A 22,929-nucleotide genomic window follows, 5' to 3' on the forward strand; every position below is an offset into this window, starting at 1 on the left:
ATGTCTGATTCCAGGAAAAGGCTTAGGGAATTTTTGCTTTTACCCCAGCATAGGCCTTTGGCTATACCTCCTGTTCTGGATGTTGTGGAAGATGTGTTTGCAGAGGCTTCTCTTAATCCTGATTCTTTGCCTCCTGCTCCTGTTAAACCGGATAGGTATTACAGGGTGCCTGAGGCTCATAAATATCTTTATAAGAGTCCTAGGGCGGACCCAGAAACTGTTAGTCAGGGACCTAAGGGGGTCAAGGCCTCTGTTGTGAAAAATCCGGTTCCTCCTGATAAAGAGGCCAGAGCTTTGGATAGATGGGGAAAGAAAGTCTATACTTCTTCCACCTTAGCTATGAGGGCTTTGAATTGCCAGTTTCACATGTTGAAATATCAAAACTATCTTCTTTCTCAATTGAAGTCTAAGGTAGATGCTCTGGCGGAAGGCATTGAGTGTAAGGAATTGCAAGATTTAGTACATGTTTCTGAACAGGTGGGGAAGCATTCTTTACAATGTGGTTTTGATGCTGTACAGGCCTCGTCTAGGGTGGCTGCCACTGGGTCAGTTCTTCGCAGGCACGCCTGGCTGAGGGATCAGAATTTATCTGAACATGTTAAGACAAGGATTTTGGATGCTCCTTTACAGTCTGATGTGTTGTTTGGTTCACCTGTAGAGTCAGTCTTGAAGAAAATGGAGGACAAGGCTAAGTCTATGCAGACTGTTAAAGATTTTTGCAAGTTCAGCCTCCAAGTTTAGTAGGAATTGGCCTGCTAAGGGGTGGACGTGACTTCTTATGATTCACAGTCTAGGGGTAGATCTAGACGTGGTAGGGGCAGAGCTCAGAGCTCCTTTAGACCTAGAACAGGAGTTCTCCTGCACATTCTTCGGTGAGGGCAGGGGCCAGACCTTTCGTAAACAGGCCCAATGACCTACCTTTTCAGCTGCCAGATCCTTCTCGCATGGCAGCACCTTTGGGAGGAAGGTTGGCACTCTTCAAGGAAAATTGGAGTTTGATTACCCAAGACAGATGGGTATTAGATATCATACACCAAGGTTACAGGTTTTATTTCCATACCTTGCCTCCTTTCAAAGGCATGCCGGACGTTCCTCCTCAGCAAAGACTAGAGGCTCACAAACAAATTTCTCTGCTGCTCCAAATAGGGGCCATACAACCGTCCCTCTGCCAGAAGTGGGCCTAGGATTTTATTCTCGCCTGTTCCTAGTACCAAAGAAGGGGAACACGTGGAGACCAATTCTGGATTTATCTATCCTTAACACTTATCTGGACATTCCCAAGTTCAAAATGTTGACGTTACAACAGCTTTTACCTCTGCTGGGCAAAGATCACTGGATGGTGACTCTGGATCTCAAGGAGGCTTACCTTCATGTTCCTATCAGACTAAGTTGCAGGAAGTATCTACGTTTTCGAGCTGGGACTTCTCATTATCAGTTCTCTGCATTGCCCTTTCGCTTATCTACTGCGCCCAGAGTGTTCACGAAGGTTCTGGCTCCAGTGATAGCTTTCTTCCGGCTAAGAGGAATACAGATCTATCCTTATTTGGACGATTGCCTGATTCTGGCCCAAGGAAAGGACGAACTTCTTCATCATTTACACTATGTGATAGCAGTGCTAAGATGCCTGGGGTATTCTGTGAACGAAATAAAGTCCAGTCTAGTACCCTCTCAGGACATGTGCTTTCTGGGTGTGAGACTGAATACAGCATCCCAGATGGCCTTTTTGACCCCGGACAAACAAAAGAATCTTTCTCTGTACTTCCATCAATTGTCTCATCAGTCCAGGCTGACTGCAAGGACAGTCCTTCAAGCCTTGGGGTTCATGGCATCTTGTATTCTGGTGCTTCCCAATGCCAAACTGCATATGAGGAAGCTACAATGGTATCTCAAAATGTATGGACACAGCACTGCCAAGATATGGACACTGTCATTCAAATAATACCTTGCATTCAAAAGGAATTTTTGTGGTGGGCTCAGGAATGTCACCTAAACAAGGGACTCTCTGTGACCCGGCCAGAGGCGAGTCAGATTCTAACGACAGATGCCTCAGACAAAGCTTGGGGAGCTCATCTAAATGGAAAGTGGGTACAAGACACGTGGCCTGCCAGACTTCAACATCTACATATCAACTTGAAGGAGATGTTAGCAGTCCAATTTGCATTAATAGCTTTCAAGGATTTACTTTTTCCAGGGCAGGTGTTGGTTCTAACAGACAACACAACTGTCATGTGGTACATCAACAAGCAAGGGGGAACACATTCTTATCCTCTATGCAGACAAGCAATGATTTTGTGGGAGACTGCTCTCAGTTTACAGCTAAATCTTCAGGCAAGGTTTCTGCCGGAGCACAGAACTCCTTAGCAGATGTGTTGAGCAGACAAATTATGGATCCCCACGAGTGGAAATTGGATCCTCATGTATTTCAGAAATTGACAGTGTTATGGGGAACTCCAGACATAGATCTGTTCGCTTCTCCACAAAATTACCAGCTGCCAAAGTTTTGCACAAAAAGGTTTCATCCCACAGCTTGGAAAGTGGATGCTCTTTCATTCAATTGGAGCAAGCTTCATGTGTATGCCTTTCCACCTCTGCCTCTCCTCCCAAAGGTACTCCTGAAGGTCAGACAGGACAAGCCAAGGATGATTTTGATAGCTCCAGATTGGCCTCGACAGCACTGGTACCCATTACTGAGAAGTCTGGTACGGGAGCCTCCATGGCCTTTACCTTCGATTCCGCACCTGCTGTCTCAGGAGAACAGTCATTTACTCAATGTCAAACTTCACTCTCTTCACCTAACAGCCTGGCATATTCTGTTTTGAATCCTGGAGGGTCTCAGCTTCCACAGCAAGTTTTGAATGTTATTTTGGAAGCCAGAAGGCCTAGTACAAGGAAAGTGTACGCTGATAAATGGAAGAGATTTTTATTTTGGAGTACAGCGAAGGATTTTGATGTTTCTGAGCCTAATTTAAGTGTGGCTCTTCAATATCTTACTGAGTTACTGGACAAAGGTTTGTCCTTCTCTTCTATTAAGGTTCATGCTGCAGCAATTTCTGCTCACTATGACTGTGACCCACCATTGTTTTCTCATCCTTTGTTTAAGCAATTCCTTAGAGGGGCAAAGAATATAAGACCCCACGAGAGCTCCTACTCCTGCTTGGGATCTCAATTTTGTGTTGGAGAAACTCACTCTACAACCTTTTGAGCCTGCAGCTACTGCCGAGTTGAAATATTTATCATGGAAGACTGCTTTTGTTGGCCATTACCTCTGCAAGAAGGGTTTCTGAATTACAGGCCCTTATGGCAGTTGAGCCTTTCTTAATTTTTCATAAGGATAGGGTATCTTTATTACTCCTTCCTTTATGCCTAAAGTGGTTTCTAGTGTGGCTCTAAACCAAACTATTCATTTGCCTACTTTTTATGCAAACCCCCAAAATAAAGGGAAAAGATTTTGCACACTTTGGATGTACACAGGCAGTTGCGATATTATTTGAGCAGAACTAAAGGGTTCAGGCAGTCTCAGCAGTTATTTGTTTCATTTGCTTTGGGTTCTCAGGGCAAGCCTGTGTCAAAACAAACTATTTCTAAGTGGATTGGGTTTTGTATTGCTTTCTGTTATTCCCATCATGGTAAGGAGATTCCAGCTGGGATTAGGCCTCATTCCACTAGGGCTACTGCCACTTCTACAGCTTTTAAGGGGTGGCAACTAAGGATATTTTGGAGGCAGCTACTTGGAGTTCAGTGCATACTTTCTCTAAGCATTATCACCTTCCACTTTACTCTAAATCTAGGGCTGGTTTTGCCACTGCAATTTTACAGGGCATTTTGGCAGCTCCTACTGCTTTATAGTTTTGCCATCCTCCCTTACCTCTGCTTTGGGATTCTACCCAAGTGTAAGGACTGCAGCAATGTGAGATGAAGAACATAGTACAGTTTTGTACCTACCATAAATGTAGATGTTCGAAGATCCACATTGCTGCAGTCCAATTTACCCTCCCTCCTTCCCCTCTGTAGTTAGAGGCGGTTGTGTGGGTTGGGTTGTAAATATTGTGAATATTGTATATATTGTACATAGGTTTAGTGCAAGGGTGGTTGGTTGTTTTTTGCTGTCTTTTGGTTTTGACCTTTCTGTTTAGGGTCTTCTGACATCTGGGGCAAGAAAAGACTGAGGATATGACGTCGGTCATGCGCATTTGTACCCTGACGTCCTGATGTCAGTCTAATGCGCCTTGACCGACGTCAGCCTTATACTTTGATATTCGGGCCGACCGAGGACAGCAGACTACCCAAGTGTAAGGACTGCAGCAATGTGGATCTTCGAACATCTACATTTATGGTAGGTACAAAACTGTACTTTTCCCCGGCCCCGGTAGCCACAGTCACTACGGACGCCTCCCTGATCGGGTGGGGGGGTCATTATCAGGGCAGGATGGTTCATGAGACGTGGCAACCATTCAAATACCACCTGCACATAAATGTCCTAGAGATGAGAGCAGTGCTTTTAATGTTGCAAGCCCTCAACGACTTTCTTCCCTTGGGAACAATTGCAGTTCACACGGACAACATGTCCGTAGTGTGGTACATCAACAAGCAAGGCGGAACCAAGTCCTACCCCTTGTGTCGAGAGGCTCTCAGACTTTGGCAATGGGCGATCTCCTCTCATCGGTTTCTGGTAGCAACGCATATCCCTGGGAAAACCAACATTTTAGCGGACAGATTGAGCAGAGCTATTCTCATGCCTCATGAGTGGTCTCTCAAGCAATCTATAGTGGAGGAGATTTTTCAGAAGTGGGGCCGCCCATGTTGCGATCTTTTTGCTACTCCCCAAAACAGCAAATGCCCAGCCTTCTTCTCTCTTCCCACTTCCGGGCCATCCCCCCAGAGATGCTCTTACCCAAGATTTGCCCCAGGGACTTCTTTATGCCTTTCCTCCCTTTCCATTGATACCACAGATACTCCAGAAAGCTACCGTTTTGAGAGCCAAAATGATTCTCATTGCTCCGTATTGGCCTCGACAAATTTGGTTTCCGTTCCTTCATCGTCATCTTTTGGTGCAGCCGTGGCATCTGGACCCAGTGCCAGATCTTCTGATCCACCAATCGGGTCAGCTGCATCGGTCCATTCCTTCTCTCAACCTCACAGCTTGGTTGCTCCACTTCCTTCCTTAGCCAGGCTTCCTATGATCTCTAACCCTGTTAGGGATATCATAGTGGCTTCCCTTAAATCCTCTACTAGAAGGATTTACTCTAGCAAGTGGAAATGTTTCTCCCTTTGGGTGAAATCAAGGAACATAGATCCCTTTACTGCCCCTGTTCATGCAGTTTTGGATTTTCTAGCGGAAGTCTTTCACTCGGGTTCTTCATCTTCCACGGTCAAAGTTCAGTTGGCTGCAATCTCGAACTTTCATGTCAGGTTTGCAGATCACAACATTATGTCCCACAAGCTTTGTAGAGCTTTTCTGAAAGGAGTTTTTCTCCTCAAACCTCCTGTCAGGAGTCCTCCTCCTCAATGGGACCTAAATCTAGTGCTGACATCCTTAATTCTTCCTCCTTTTGAGCCAGCTGCTTCATGCTCACTAAAGTTTCTTTCGTGGAAGACACTCTGCCTTGCCGCTATTACCTTGGCTAGGAGAGTGTCAGAACTTCATGCCCTCTCTGTTCGTCCCCCATATTTGGTCTTCCACAAGGACATAATATCCTTGAGAACTAATCCATCCTTTTTGCCCAAGGTTGCTTCAAAAACAAATTTAAACCAATCCATTGATCTCCCTGTATTTTTTCCTAATTATTCCAACAGATCGGAACAAAAATTACATTATCTTGATGTTCACCGCCAACTCAGATATTATTTGGACAGAACAAAACAATTCAAGAAGTCTGATCAGCTCTTTCTTTCTTATGCTGAAAATAAGAAAGGCCTCCCTGTTTCCAAAGTGACCTTGTCTAGATGGCTATCTTCCACCATTTCTGACATTTATCAACTTAGGGGCAAACAGCTGTGCTCAAAACCAAAGGCACATTCCACTAGAGGCCTAGCCACTTTTACAGCCTTTCAGGCTAGGCTACCCTTAGATACTATTTGTGCAGCAGCCACTTGGGCCACTCCTCATACCTTTGTTTCTCATTACAAATTGGATTTGGCCTCCAGGGATAGAGCCAGTTTTGGTTCCACGGTTCTCAAGAGTCTGTTCCATTGAGCCACCCAGGATATAGGTGCTAGGGACGCGGTCCCATCCAGCAAGAATGAAGGCGAGATTGACAACTTAACATTTGTAGTTATGTACCTACCATAACGTTCCATGTTAGTTGTCTTCTCTCCTTCTTTCTGACCTCCCTCCTGCCCCTTGCCTGGACAGACCTTGATCTCCTTGGCTCTGGAAGATTTTGTTTCTTTGGGCACCAGTTAGTTCTAGTTTTAGTTATCTGGTTTCCCCTTACAGCCTTTTTAGGCTTATTGCTCTTCTTTCCTTAGTGGAAAGTTTTTATGCTAGGTAGTTTTCCCTCTAGGTACCAAACGAGATCTGGGTATTTACCGCCTTACATCATGGGATATGGGGCTGCCTCGAGCTGGTAAAAGTGACTCTCGAGCTTAGCAAGTGCCAGGTCGGAGCCGAGGATCGGCTCCGAACCCATCCAGCAAGAAAGAAGGCGAGAGAAGACAACTAACATGGAACGTTATGGTAGGTACATAACTTCTAATTTTCGTGTATGTGGTTTTTCGACTAATCAATCTCGAAATAATAAAATTTGACATTTCATTATTTCGAGATTGTATAGTGAATCCTTTATTTTATATAGGTTTAACTTCTGCATTTGACAGAGTCATACACAAAACACCGATCAATAAACAAGAACAACTAGGTATTGCTGTACTCTTGATATGATGGATAGTTGCATGGCTTACAAATAGGAAATGGTAAGTATCATACAGCAATTGGAGAAGTTAAATTTTTGGTTATAGTCAGGGTGTCTCACAGGGCTCTGTCCTAGGCCCATACTTGTTTAGATTGTATCTGTCAGATCTATCTTTTTCATCTGAGGTGTTCTATAGTCTGATGCAGATGACCTGCAGTTTGGTAAACTGATTACATGTGTTACAGAGAGGGCATGTCTGCAAAAAAAAAAAAAAAACAAAAAAAACCTTGACTAAATTGACCATTTGGGCACAGGCTAATAGTATGATGATAAATACATCAAACAGTAAGCATATGAGATTCGAGAGACATAAATTAAAAGGTGATTATTAATGCAGCACATGGTGATTGAAACTGTAGATACATTTGCATACATAGTATTAGTATTTGCATTGCATTAGAGTCATAAGTAATCTTAATCATTTTAAAATATCTCTCAAAAGACACTTGTTTGAATCTTGGCTTTGCACATGTAACACTCCAGGTTAATTATTAACTTAGCACTACTTATACAATTTGGCTGTATGTACTAACTCTGTTAACATATCCCTTCTAGCAACACTACTTCTCAATAAGTAGTTACATTCCTAGCTGCAACTCTGACAACGGAAGTATTACTAACTATGCACTACTTTTCCTAAGTGATTCTCCCTACTTAATTTCCTAACTAATGTTATGTTCCTCCACATTTATAAGTTCAACCATATATAAAGTGTTTAAAGTCTTGTTCTATTTGATACTATGTATATAATTTCGTTTTTTAATTTTATCCTGTAAATGTGTTAACATTCATTTTTTTGTCTATAATTTCTATTACTTGATAGGATTTGTATGTAAGCTTAAGCTGGAGCTTTTCTCCCCTGGCCTCCACTGAAAATGAGAACTGTCCCAGTCGGACCATCCTGGTAAACAAACGTAAAATAAAATAAATTTAAGGACCTGTATATATGGGTAGATACAGCTTTGACTTCTTTTCTAATCATATCAACCAGTTGGTTAATGATAGTGATAGAACTATAGGATGTATAAAGTGTAGGAAATCAGAAATGAAGAAATCATTGTTAGTTACTTTGGACCCAAACTTGAGTATGGAATAACAGTATGGAAAACTTATAAGAAAACAAGCATCAGTAAATTGGAATGAGTATGGTGGAAATATACCAACAGCATCCATGGATGTGAAAATTTAATGTCCTCCCCATGGTCGAGTAGCCTCTGAAAGACATTCGTGAATGGCTGTGCCTTCGCTGAAGGTTGGGCGTCGGGCTGGCAACTCGGCACCATAAAAAATCTACTGCCAATCATTAACGGACTGGAGTTCCGCTGTGGCGACCCCTAACCGGGAAAAGCCAAAAAGACAAACAAAAAGACAAACATGAAAGACTAAAATATCTGAACTTGTGCAGTGTATCATACTGATATTTAAGAGGAAACCATATTCAGGTATATAGGGCATTTGCAGACAACTACCTCTGGGAATGTTTGGGGCTATCAAAAAGTAGTAGAGAATCATCAGGCAACCTATGCATAAGATTCTGTATGAATAAGAAGTGTACTACTTGGTTCTCTAACAGAGCACCTGATGCATGGACTAGACTACCCAATTACATTAAAGCAAGAACTAGTTTAGATCATTCTAAGAACAACCTGGACACTTATTATGGGAACAACAGTTTTGGTATATAGGCAGGCAAGGGCATTAATGCCCATGCTTGAAATGCTTGTATGTACCGTTTGATGTTGTCATTTGCTTGCAACTCCATGAACACATCCTTAACCTTTTTCTGTGTTCTTTGCCTTTTCAGACAAATTCCATTTGTAGTTAACCAAACAGAAAAAAAAAAAACAGTAACTGTTTAATTACTAAAGAATGTGTACAAAAGGCAAAGCAGTAGTCCAGAATAACTTTGTGTAAGAAAAATTAAAATATAGTCACAATGCACTGAGAGACCAAGGAAGGATAACACTAACTTGCTAGTCAACTTCTCATTTCAATGGTTAAATGTCATTACGTGTACATTTTATGTATTTTAATCATTTTTCTGTTCCCATCCAATCTCTCCTGCCAACCATTTAGTTGCTGCCCATTCTTTCCACATTACCAGTTTGAGAGCTCGCCATGGCATGACCATCAGCCTGGCAGTTATGATTTTTTTTCTGTTTTACTGGCCCTGATTCCTCCCTTATGGCAGGTACACCGCTAGACATGAGGGCCTGCTATGCCTTCCCATGTGAACATGCACATTTCTGCATATGTTCCATGAAGGTTATCACATGGATGTGGCTTGGTAGACAAGTGTATGTTCTCTGCCTTTCTGCTGTGGACTGTATCATCTGACACATTTACTACATTGTAATTTGCTCAGTCTAACTTATGACTGTATTCAGAAATTGTGCCTGAATATAGCACCACTAGAATTTTGGTTTTGTAATCCATGTACTGTTTTCCTTATTGCATCCTGGACTGGGCCTGAAACTGGACAGTTTGATCAGTAATGTACTCAGGTAAACAAACATAAGTAAACTGAAGTCAGCCAGACCACCCTTCTCTGCCATGGTGGTAGCGCCCATACTTTAATGAGCATCAGTCATAATAGAAAAAGTGATGTCACACTACTAAACTAAAATTGGAGCTGTTGCCAGCATATCACCCTTCTTGCATGTATTTATCACTAGTTGATTACTTGTCGTCTAGGTCCCAAACAGAACTCTATCTCTCCGACCAAAGGAACCAACCACCTTTGTGTTTTTGCCAAGCTTGCAAGCACTGCTGTTTGAAATTGTGCAAAATAATGACACCAGTTTCATGTAGTGGTAAAGTTTTTTTTTAATTTTCATTAATGTCTCTTATATGTTCTGCTCGTCTCTTTCCAGATGTGCTCATAATTTTACCCTCACAGAATATTGAGAAAAGTTTAGTTTGTATCCTTATTTGAAGTTAACACACTGAATGATTGCTTTAATATTGATTGATGATATTATAAATGCCTCCTCAGAAGGTGTTGCTTTGTATAAAAGTGTTTTAAGGGTAAAGACCTGAAATGCTTTGCTGATAGCATTTATTTATTTTTAATGAATGTTACTTCAGACTACAGTGCTTATGAAATAGAGTGTTTTATCATTACTTCAAGGCAGCAGACAGAAGAGCAAATGAAAGGCCGTCGGAGAAGGCATGAGTAGAGCAAAGGGATTTGAACCCCTCTCCCCTTCCCCCAGTAGAATTCACTGATACACTGCAACCATTAGATTCTAAAAATGTTTATGGTTCAAGCAGTACATTACTTCCAGGATCAAGCCTTATTTTTTTCTTTCTGCTCCCACAGCTATCCTCAGTTGTTTGCGGCAGGTATGTTGGCTGGAGTCTTCAGCACCGTAGTCCTAGCCCCAGTAGAAAGGATCAAATGTCTGCTGCAGGTAAGTGCCTTCTTAGTATTTGTATGAGAGTGGCTGTTTCTAACACCCATTTTGGAAGGATCTGAACACGTTTCCCTCTAAACAGTTTCAGAAGACTTGATGAGTATGACCAACTGATTAAAACTAACATTGCTAAAATCGTACCAAGGCTTTCCTGCTGCCTGGGAAATGCTTTTCTGTATGTAAGTGTACATTAACTTCACAAGCTTATTGAAGCCATCTGTCCCCTTTCAGGTGGCCGAAACAAGGCATGGTCACAGTGTATGCAAGTATGATCAACAAGTCTAAAATCAAGGTGACCTGCTTTGTAACCCAGTTTCATAACAGCTGTGCTTTACTGTTCCTTGTTTATCTGTCTCTGTTTCATTATCTGTCTTTTCCCTTCCTTTCTTCCTTCCTTCCTCTTTACAACTTTTTTCTCCTTCTTACCTCATCATCTTGCTTCCCAAATGGAAGAAAATAATTAGTGCTACTCAAGAAAAAATATTATTTTGAATCACCTTCCCAAGCTTTATGTGAAATTTATGTTTTAAAGCTGACGTTTGCATGGCACTTTTTCTGTAGTTTTATTTTAACAGCTTTATCTGAAGAAATCCTTCGGTCTCAGCAGTAGTAAGGTACTTGGTCCTAAACTTTGAATATATGTTATCAGCATTACAGAATAGACTTCATATTTACAAATTAGAGAGAGAGGTCTTTTAGCTGCCGTCTTAATGTGAAATGTTGCATGTTGTCTGGCTTTAGTGAAAGTTCTACATTTTATATGTCATACATTTGTGGTTTTGTTGTTAGGAGGATTGCATAAAATTATACTTGTAGCTGGTGTAAACCTGAAGTGTAATGTACACGACATTGGTGCTGTTTACCAAGGCTTTATGTGCAGTGGTGCATGACGGCAACACTGGACAGAACAGCTCAATTGCAGCTATAGTAATGCACCTTGTATAAAGGTATATCCCATGTCCTTGAGGAAACTTGGTAACCAGAGTGTCATTATCCCATGCAAAATACTGACTGACACATTGTCAGTATTAATTTTGTCCTTGACTGTTTTGATGCACACCTGTGTCAAGGAATGAATAATGTAGTTGCAAGTAATGCCCTCCTGCAACCTGCCTCATGCTGTCTTCTATAGCTTGAATTATCACCTTAGCAATGAGCGGACACGTGATCCGTTGTGGCGACCCCTAACCGGGAAAAGGCGAAAGAAGAAGATGTGATGTTTTGGCACATACATACTCAGCATGTCCTTTGCTTATCACTGAATGGAATAAAACAAAGCATGAATTTGGCAAAAGCAAACTTATTGTTGTGTTAGCATTCTACTCAGTAGCTGGTAAAATGATGGAAATCTATAGTTTTCTTCCCTTCCTCAAGCTCACAGCTGTAAATGTGCTCACTAACCGAGGACCAGAAATCATGCTGTGCAGTAACTGCTGTCTTTCCTCCTGGTGCAAGCTGAACTTTAAGAAAAGGAATTAAATGCTTTCATGTGTACAGCAAGATTATCTGGAAGATGCTACTGGAGCCCCAGGAATGGGAAGTCCTTGTGTAGTATTGCTTTCAGAAACTTGGCAGAAACACTTAAAATATGTTATTTCTTTAGAAAAGACAGGGACTCAAAAATAAAATGGCAAATTATATGAACTGTTGGCATGGCACTTACTTTATCCAGCAAACCAATGTATGAAGTGCAAACAGCTGACTGTAAAGACAATGGACCGATTATGATTATAAACTTGAAGGAGACAAGTAACTACAAAGTAGCCATTTACATTTTATTTATTTATTTATGTTTGTTTGTTAACTGGTAGTTGACCATTCTAGAATAACCCTTTTCAAGCCTGAACTAGTACTAGAACTATTGTTTTCAGGACATGATCCTGACCTGCCAGCCCCTTTACCTGAAGACACTGTGTAATAGCTTATGGAAAATTGCAACACTGAAATGATAACCATGGTTAACGTCAGCAGTAAAAGTTCATCTGTGATTACAGGTGACTCCAAAGAATATGCATTATTTCTGTGTGTGTAACACTGTCTGCAGGGGCTGATCCATTTATGGGACAGAACAACTATCAACTAGGATGGAATTTCAGTAGAACTCATAACGTCATAAGTTATGGTATACAGCATTTAGGCCCTAACGTCATCCAAGAATGCTGATTGAGTTAAATATGGATTGTAAACCTGTTGACCAAACCAAGCATCCAGGTTGCTTTTAAATATTATAAGAGATTCAAATTTCCTTATATCCATAGGAAGCCTGCTCCATAAACATGAAAGTATCTGAGTTATTTGATCTTAATGAAGAATGGTTTATTTTAACCTCAAATGTGCATTTACTATGCTTATAAGTTTTATCATTATTATTTATATTAAAATCAAAAATAACTTGTAACATTTCATCCCTGAAAATCCTATAACCAATTATTAGTTTACCTGTTATATGAATGTAATTAATAGTAAATACATTTAATTTTAAACATCTGACAGAATAAGATAGATTTTTAAGAGATTTGATCCTTGTGAATTGTGAATTTCCATTGTACATTCTCAAGTTTAATAAGTTGTTCACTATTATAAATGGAAAAAAACGTTATTATATTCCAAAGTTGATCTAAAAAGAAGTTATGTTCTTACCATAACGTTCTACCTGTGTTGTTAATCTTCATTCATTCTTGACAAATGGAACTCAGTACCAATCCTCAGAACTGACTCGGCCGTTATACTGCTCGCAGCAGCCAAAAAACTCTAGAGCTAAGACTCTACCCACAACACCCCTCTCTCCATTACCTCAGAAGGCGTTTGCAGCCAAATAGTATGGCAGAAGAACAAATATATAAAGGAAGAAGCCATGTCCATGGTGAAACCTATAGGTTCCCAGAACAAGTGTCCAATCCTCGAGGAAATCTGTAGGAGGGGGAAGGGGGGGTGTCAAGAATGAATGAAGATCGACAACACAGATGGGACTTTATGGTAAGAACATAACTTCTTTATCTGATGGTGTCAGTCTTCATTCATTCTTGATGAATAGGACAGAGTCCCCAGCTACTTAGGTCCTGGGTGGCCTTATGGAAGGATATTCCTGAGAACCATAGAGCCAAAAGATGCTTTTCCCCTGGAGACTATATCCAATTTATAATGAGTGATAAAGGTATGTGGAGTAGCTCATGTTGTGGCTGCACATATTTCATCCATGGACACCTTAGTGTGAAAAACAGCTGACGTAGCTATTGATCTGGTGGAATGTGCTTTAATAGGCACAGGTAACTTGAGGTTATTATGATTGTAAATGAAGGTAACACAGTCTCTTAGCCGTCTTGATAGGGTAACGTTTGAGACAGGTCTTTCCAGAGTTAGACCTGAAAGGGAAACAAATAACTGGTCCAATTTCCTAGACTTTTTCATCCTGTCAAGTTAGAAATGTAATTGTCTGTGAACATCCAATAAATGCAAGCAATATTTGCCTTTATTGGAGAAATTGGGGAAGAAAATGAGTAAATCAATAGCTTGATTAATATTAGATTCTGAGACTTCCTTAGGAAGAAAGGAAGGGTTAGTTGTCAATGAAACCCTGTCCCTATGAAAAAAACAGATATGGGAGTTTCACACATAATGCTTGAATCTCAGAAACTCACTTGGCAGAAGTAATGGCTACTAGAAAAAGAGTTTTCCATGACAACAATTTGAGATGGCAAGTCGCTGCTGGTTCAAAGAGTGGAAGTACCAAAGATTGCAAAACCAAAGTCAGATCCCATGGACATATAGGGTCCTTCAATGGAAGCTTTATACACAAGGCACCTTTAAGAAAAACTTTGAATAAGCAATGGGAAATTAAAGAATGAACATCGTAGCCATTGTGAAAATTAGAAATGGCCACTAATTGAACTTTGATGGTGGAAGCAGAAGTTCTGTGATCAAAAAGGGAAGTTAAAAATTCTAAAACTTTCTCAACAGGTGCCGAAAAAGGGTCTAGACTATTTGTACTGCCCAAATTGAAAATCTCTTCCATTTGCTAAGATAAAGTTTCCTGGTGGATGGTTTATGAGAATCCAGAAGAATTTTTTTGTATTGAGGAAGTTATATTACTCTGCCTGGCAACTAATGGAATTGTAAGAACCAAGCTGTCAGCTTGAGGCTGCAAAGGTTGGGGTGCACCAGTCCCTGCGGGTGAGACAGCAGGTCTGGAACTGGGTCCAGAATCCATGGACAGTGAATCAGGTGATGCCAGAGAAAGGAGAACCAGACTTGTCAGGGCCAAAAAGGTGCAATGAGGATCACTTTGCTTCTCGACCTTTGGGCTTCTTTTAAGAACAGGGACATGAGGGAAAGGGGGGAAAGGTGTAGAGAAGTCCCAAGGGCCAGTCGAGAAGGAGAGTGTCTCTTGGGGACTCCCCCTGATGGGGGATTATGGCAAAACTTCTGCTGCATTTATTGTTCATTGGGGAAGCAAAGAGGTCACAGCAAGGCTGGCCCCATCGACGAAAATTTCCATCACCACCTTGGGATTGAGAGACCACTCATGAGGCAGGAGAATGCATCTGTTCAGTTTGTCTGTTATCACGTTGGAACTCCCAGGGATATGCATTGCACCCAGAAAGTGGTTAGAAGATATTGCCCATTGCCATATCCTGAGAGCTTCCTGGCACAGGGGGTAAGATCTGGTTCCACCCTGTTTGCTAATATACCAAACCACTGACATGTTGTCTGAATTGCAACTGCCTCGGTGGGAGGGGAAATTGAAAGGCTTGCAATGCTAAGAGCACTGCCCTTAATTCCAGGACATTGATGTGCAAATTGGCCTTGTGTGGAGACCAAGTGCCTTGGACTGTCCTTCCCAGATAATGCCCCTCCCCACCAAATCTGGGAGGCGTCCATCATCACTATGGCCTTGGGCTGAGAGTGGATAAAGGGACATTCTAGAAAAAAGTCCTCTGACTCCATCTGCCAGAATAGATCCTTCTTGCAGTGACTTGATATTAGAATGGGATAGGTCATCGGATGTGTTAGGATGGACCATTGTACAGCTAAGAGCCATTGAAGTAGCCTCATGTGAAATCTTGCCAGAGGTACTAAGATAATGGTTGCTGCCATAGACCTTAAAGTTTGAAGGACAAGATGAGTGGGGACTTTGGATCTGATGGATCATACTTGATACCTTATCTTTTATAGTCTGCGAAGAGGAAGAGAAGCTACACAAGAGATTGTATTGAGGCGAGCTCCTATAAACTCCAGGTCTGGTGTCAGAATCAGCTGGGATTTTTCTCTGTTGACTGTGATGCCTAAAGAGTTGAAAAAGTGCAGGATGAAATTTGTGACGTAAAGCAGCAGACACCTGGTGGAGGCAGTGAGGAGCCAGTCGTCTAAGTAAAGAAACACCCAGAATCTGTGTAATCTCAAGTGAGCCGTGACTGCGGCCATGCATTTAGTAAGCACCCTGGGGGCTGTGGTGAGACCAAAGGACAGCACTCTGAACTGGAAATTACTGTCTCCTAGCCAAAACCAGAGATACCTCCTGGAGCATCTGTCCATTTCTATGTAGTAGTATGCATCGTGAAGGTCTATAGAGCACATCCAATAATTTTCCTCTATAAGGGGAAGTATAGACTGAACCATGACTATCCAGAATTTTGTTTGCTGAACAAACTTGTTCAGAAGTCTGAGATCCAATATTGGTCTCCAGTCCTCTGTCTTTTTTCTCACTAAAAAGAACATTGAGTAAAATCCAGATCCTATCTGGTCTGGTGGGACTTCTTGGATGACTGTTTTTTCTAGCAGCTTTTGAACTTCCAAGGCTGCTTGGTCCCTCTGACTGGATGGTACATTGGGAACTCTTCTTTGTGATCTTGGAAAAGGAACAAAGGGGATATGATAACCTCTGGTAAAGACTTTCTGAACCCAAGAATCTGAAGTCATTAGTTGCCAGGCTGTCAGGTGCATTGAAAATCTTCACCCTACTACTTCCAGAGGTAAGCAATCAGGCCTGTTTCAGGAGCACTGGTAGGGTTGTCCAGTGAAGGTGTCTCTAGTTCTCTGATTTTGTGGGCCACCTCTGCCACAGAATTGGCATCTTCCATTAGAACTCCCCCCCTTTGCCCCGAAGGGAGCTTCTTCCATATGTGTCCTGAAAAGGCCTTTGGGACTTCTTGAACGACATCTTCCCACTCTTCTGATTCCTGGAATAGGATTACTGAGGAGTAGAAAAATTAATGCCCACAGCAGGAAAGGCTCTTTCCATTTTTTTCACACCTGGCTAGTGTGTCTTTGACTTTGGGGCCAAACAAGAATGATATGTCAAAAGGAGCATTGACAAAGGAAGACTTGAAAGGCTCTGCAAATTCACACAAATGCATCCAGGCGTGATGCCTTATGGCAACGCCTGAACCCGCTGCTCTGCACATCCCCTCAGCTGCATGTGTGATGGAGCCACATAGACGAGTTCGATATAGACTCCAGGGTGGCCAGCTGAGAGGCAACTTTGTCCTGCACCTTTTCAGACAGAGCTCCAGTGAGGGTATCTGATATCTCCTTAATCAGACCCCCTTGGAGTCTAGTGAAGTGTGCCATGAAATTCAAGGACCTGAGGGTAAAGATTAATGAAGTATAGACCCGCTTTCCAAATCTGTCCATCATCATAGACTTTTGGGTAGGTGGATGGACAGTGGTACTCTCATTGGTGAGCTCCTTCTTCGTGGCTACCTCCACCACCATGGAATCTACTGCTAAGCCTTTTGCTCAGTATTGGTGATCTTTGGGGGCTGAAAAGATTTTGTCTGGTCTCTGGGGAATCAGCTCTATGGAACCAGGGCCTTCCATGCCCATAGCAAGATCAATTTAATGAGGTCTTCAGCAGGTGGAATCACCCAGGAAGTAGATGGGTGAGCACCAAAGGCTTGCAAGTAGACGTATTCCTCAGAGAATGGGTTTTTGGGCTTCCAATCACCCCTCAGTTTTAGGATCTCCAAGCGACATCTTCAGGGGGGTGACCGAGGGGAACCCTCCCCCTCATCGAAGTCCATATCTTCTGTGACAGATTCTTCCAGGGAGTCTAAGTGCTTCCTCTTGCAAGTCTTCTTTTGGGGTGGTTCCTCAGTGGATATCTGTGAGGAAGACTCTGAAGAAGAGGGGCCCTGTACAAAGGTAACTTGCAGCTTCAGTGCTCGCTGCCCTGACGTGGAAGATGGTGGCAGCTATGAACCAGAAGGTCTAGACATATGACACTCTGGTACAGAAGGGGCCAGCTGAGACGCCGCACAGACTAATGGCCTCTCCATGACTTGGAAGGCAGGCCCCCCCCGAAGAGGGATGGTAGCCCAGAACCAAGAAAGAAAACCATGGAACCAAGGTCACACCCCGTTCCAAAGGACCGCCATCCGAAGCAGGAGCCGGGGAAGAACCCATAACTGTCAGGGCTCCAAGAGCTAAGGACAGCTCCGAATAAAAAACAGGAACTGAATCAAACCCTTGGAACCAACAGCTGAACTACAGCCCTGAGAATCTACCAGTTCCGAGGGAACCAAAGATGCTAGAGCAGTCCTTGGAGCTGAAGAAAGTGTGCTTGTCAGCACCCGGACAGCTGGAACCGGGAAAATTGAAGTGAAGGACTCTAAGCCTCCCGAGGAGGTTAGAGGAGGAAAATCTGGAAGAGTCCTAGGAGAAAAAAAAAACAACTCCTGAGGGGAGAGAGGTCCAAGAAGGGGCAGGAAGACTCCTGGCCACCAATAGCTGAGCCACTAATCTCATGACATCTACCTCAGAAAGACTCCTGGAAGATCAAACAGACATCCCCACGGGAGATTCTATTTTTTATTTTTATTTTATTTTATTTTACATTTGTTTACCGGATGGTCTGACTGGACACAGGTCCATTTTCAGAGGAGACTCGGGGAGAAAAGCTCCACAGTAAGTAAATAATTAAACAATATGAAAAAAAACAAGTATAAGCAATATGAAACAACGTAATTACTGGCATAGCGGTGCCTTTTATAGGTAACCCCTAAGATATCGCAAACCTTGGGACTATGAATGCCACCCTTTATAATCTGTCAGACTTTTTAGGGGCAAGGGGTTGACTGTCAGGCATAATGCAAGCTGCGAGTAAAACAGGATGAAAAGCTACAAACTTAGGAAAATCCAATTGTAATAAGTTGTGATATTTTTGCTGGGATACGGGCATTTCATTCTGATCCCAGTGAAACAAGTATTTCATTAGGGATATAGTTTCAGAAAAAAAGATAACTCTTCAGGTGGAGAATCTGAAGAAAACTTTGTTCAGAATCTGATTCCCCTTCCTGTGGCATAAGTAATGCAGAAATCAGTATCTGAAAGAGAGGGAAATGTTTTTTCCTTTTAAAATTTTGTGAGGAATCAGAATTTAAAGAATGAAAGGCTTGAAATAATCCCTTAGCAAACCCCAGCCAAGCTTCCTAGTCCGTCGTTCGTAAAGCAAGAGGAGACACATGCCTAATTTTCTGTTTTCCTTTCCTAGGAGACCCCACCAGAAAAAGACTGACTCAAAGGTGGGGCTCTTCCTCAGGAATTAGGCTTTTTAGCTGATCTTCTCAGTTAAGAATCAACCGCTTCATTCACATTTACAGTATACTCATATTAATTATGTGTGCTTGTGTAATGACAAAATGGTAATAAATTTTAAATTTATAGCTCGTATGGGTTGTGCTCCCTTTGTTTAGTGATATATAAATATGTAAAAATGGAACAAAATTCACTTATTACCTACAATGTGTTTTTTACATGGAAATTATTTTTAGCATACTCATGAGCTTTCTGTTCTGAGCTCAGTTATAGTTAATCTCCTCTTCTATTGCATAGAGGTGGTTGTCTAACTATCTCAGATGTGTGTTTTACAGTATTTCTAATATGAATACATGTACTACTCAGCAAAGCACTGAAATTATTCTTGCACTTGCTTAACATGCGTGCTTACTTTTGTACACATTTCTATTGTGTTATGCTATATACTTTCATTTAAGCAGGAAACCAGCAAAGCACAGAACTTCATACTTTAATTGTAACCAAGCCATCTATGCTAATCAGTATTTCTTCTCCATTGGAAGTTGAATTACAAGAACTGCATGATGTCCTTCCAGTTGTTACATTTTCTCTCTGTTCATATTGTCTTGTCTGGGGGATGGGTACTTTATGCAACCTGTTTATACAGTTCCTTTGCAGTTTCTGCTTTCCACTGTACTTTACACACTCTACTTGCAGTTTTAAGTAATATCATGTGAATTTGATCCAAACAACAGACTTCACCTTCCCCTCAAAGAGGCAAACTGTACAGAAGCTGTACACACACCTAAAATGTAGCATTTCAAAGGACATTATGACATCCTTGCAGTTCAACTTGCATTAAACAAAACATATTTACTTTTACAGCTGGATGCTGTAGAAATATTTCATGGCAATGTGTGCTTTGATTATTTTCTGCTTAATAAATGCAACCATTTAATAGGTTTATGCAGAAATGTATACAGAATTAATCATCAAACAAAGCATTTCTTAGTTACCTCTGTACTGGTCATTCATTTTCAGTCTTAACTCCCACCCCCACATTCACTTTGACTAGGGAATGGTGGCTGAGTTCAGCTATCTTGCATTTTGTTCATTTGTTTGTGTCTTTCGGCTTTTCCCGGTTAGGGGTCGCCACAGTGGAACTCCGATCCGCTAATGATTGGCAGTAGATTTTTTACGTGCCGAGTTTGCCAGCCCTGACGCAAACCTTCAACTAAGGTACGCCCATTCACGCATGTCTCCACACACAAGACGCTGTAGCTGAGAATCGAACAGGACAACGTCTTAGTGTGAGGCGACAACGCTACCGCAGCACCACCACCGCAGCTATCTTGCATGTGCAGTTAATATTTTGGGAAAAAATAACCGTCTTAAATGATTACCAAATTAATAAATGCTTTGTGGCCTATGCAAATCAAATATATGTTTTTAACAATTGTCTGACTGTAGTACAACTAATTACAAAGCTAATAATCACAGTATATGAAATTATGTGGCAATGCCAATATGATTTGTTGTTTGTATGTGTGTGTGTGTGTGTGCGTGTGTGTGTGCATGTATATATACATATGCATATATATGCATATATGTATATATATATATATATATATATATATATATATATATATATATATATATATATATATATATAGGTCTGCTACACATGGTCGACATTTCATAATGTCGAAGACCATATGGCCGAGACCATATGATTGACATTCGAAATGTCAACCATGCGGAACCAGCATCTCCGTACAATGCGGAATGGAAATATTTCCATCTTCCGCACATTTCGGTGTTGGTTTATTTAAGTTATGGGGGGTGTGGTGGGGCTAGCCCCCACACGAGTTGCAGGGGTGTGTAACCCCCCTGCAAGTAGGGTGAAGGTAAGTTATTGTGTTTTTTTTTATTACATGGTCAACATTTCGAATGTCGATCATATGGTCTCACCATATGGTCATCGACATTCTGAAATGTCGACCATGTATAGTAGACTCCTATATAGATATATATATATATATATGTTTTTATATATATATATATATATATATATATATATATATATATATATATATACATGTGTATATGTATAGATATATTTATGTATATATATATATATATATATATATATATATATATATATATATATATATATATATATATATATATATGCATATATATTTTGTATATATATATATATATATATATATATATGAAAATTATTTGTAAGTATAATCATGCACATTTACATTTGTCTGGGCATGGAACAAGCTTCCAAATCATATCAGGCTTTTAAATAACCTGTAGCAATTCAAATCTGCCGTAAAATATCACTTGGCAACTAATGAACTATGCATCTGTACCACACCTACATTTTAGAGTCTGCAGTCCTACCTCTGTCTGCTACGGATAATGGAATTTCCTGGTAAGCAAAAGCAAATAAATACATAATGTATGCATATTATATACACATATATATATATATATATATATATATATATACATATATATATATATACATATATATATATATATATATATATATATATATATATATATATATATATATATATATATATATATATACATATACATATATACACATATATATATATATATATATACATATACAGAGAAAGTTTTGTATTTCTTTACTCATATGGGCATTTGTATTTATACACAAAACATAAACATGTCATATTTGTATACATATGCATTTCTGTTTACGGGTGTATTTATGCTTTCTCATACCTTTGGATTATATATAGATACATATTTGTACTTAAACATACATTTCTTCTTGCATCTACCTGCAGTTGTGCAATATTTCTATACTGTGTGTTTTAAACCTATTTCTGATAAGATTAAAAAATGTAAAAATACATAATATGGAAATCTGTCTCTCTCACCATCACCTGGTCTACTCACTCAACCAGGTAGTCAGGCCTACACTGCTTTAGGTCATTATACCGGTGGGGCACTGGTGGCGAAGTGGGTGATCGCTGTCACGGATGACAGGTGCTTATCCAGCTCTTACCAAGTGTCAATTTTTTTCCAGTCCAACCCATGTAAACATGACTCTACCTTGTCCAGGTATGAATCCCTATGAAGGCAGAGCATAATTTTGGTCTCCTTGTCAGACCAGCTCAGAACTCAGACTATTGCTACAAAGGTAATGCCATCTTTCAAAGTGCCAGTACCAGAATGAAGAATGTAACTCCTGGACTGTGGTTCACAGGTTTGGAACCACACCCTCTGGAGTGTGCATCACCATAACAAAACCCAGATATCATGCAGGGGCATCAGAAATGGAACTACTATTATTGACAAGTTTGGTTTTACCAAACTGCTTTTGTTGCATAGATAATTTTTTTAAGGGGTACTTTCATGTTTCCTTTCCATGGTGAATAAAATTCATTTATGAAATCATAACTTTTTAAGTTGCTTATATCTGTTTCTATGTCTCTGCTGTAATGTTTTGCCTTATTTGGACAATAAAATGGAAGCGATCCATTAATCATTTCTTTAAGCATACTTTTTGCAGTATTGCAAGCATCAGTACAAATAATTTTTTCATATGTTTTTCTTTTCTGTACAAATAAATCTCCCTATGTGTCATTATGAACTTACATTAACTACTGAGTGACTTGAGGTGATGAGGTCTGTCAGACTATGAAGGATGGGCATGGATTATGCTACATGATCATGCAAAGTCAACTGTATCCCATTCCATTTTTCCTTTTGTAATCATGGGGACATTAGAGAGTTACTAGGGTTTTTCATGTATTCATATGGCAGCAGGGGGACTGCTGCATTTTCTGTTGCTGTTTGCAACACATTCATGACTACCTGATGCCTGCTTAATTAGATATGTTGACTCACATGCTCATATACTACTACTATGATTCATAGAGATAAGCAAAACTAAGCCTAATTTGCATACAGCATAAGTAGATGAATTTGCACAAATAGGTTTGAGTGCCATATCAATTTGCAATCACTTGAAATAGGTAGCAAATGGTTTAGGAAACTGCAGATTTAATCAAGTAAGAAATAAAGAGTAAATGTTA

At 40.6% G+C, this 22,929-nt stretch overlaps 1 protein-coding gene across 1 annotated transcript in view; it reads left to right on the forward strand.

Annotated features, from left to right (window-relative positions):
* The window catches only part of LOC122809104 (mitochondrial carnitine/acylcarnitine carrier protein-like), a 708,815-nt gene that overhangs the window by 301,038 nt on the left and 384,848 nt on the right, over positions 1 to 22,929 (forward strand). The window contains exon 4 of the mRNA XM_044080345.1: positions 10,234 to 10,324. Coding sequence (XP_043936280.1) covers positions 10,234 to 10,324 — 91 coding nt within the window. The remainder of the gene's footprint in view (positions 1 to 10,233; positions 10,325 to 22,929) is intronic.

This window comes from Protopterus annectens, chromosome 8.part0 (genome assembly GCF_019279795.1).
Source record: "Protopterus annectens isolate FY-2018-M chromosome 8.part0, PAN1.0, whole genome shotgun sequence".
Taxonomy (NCBI): Eukaryota; Metazoa; Chordata; order Ceratodontiformes; family Protopteridae; genus Protopterus; species Protopterus annectens.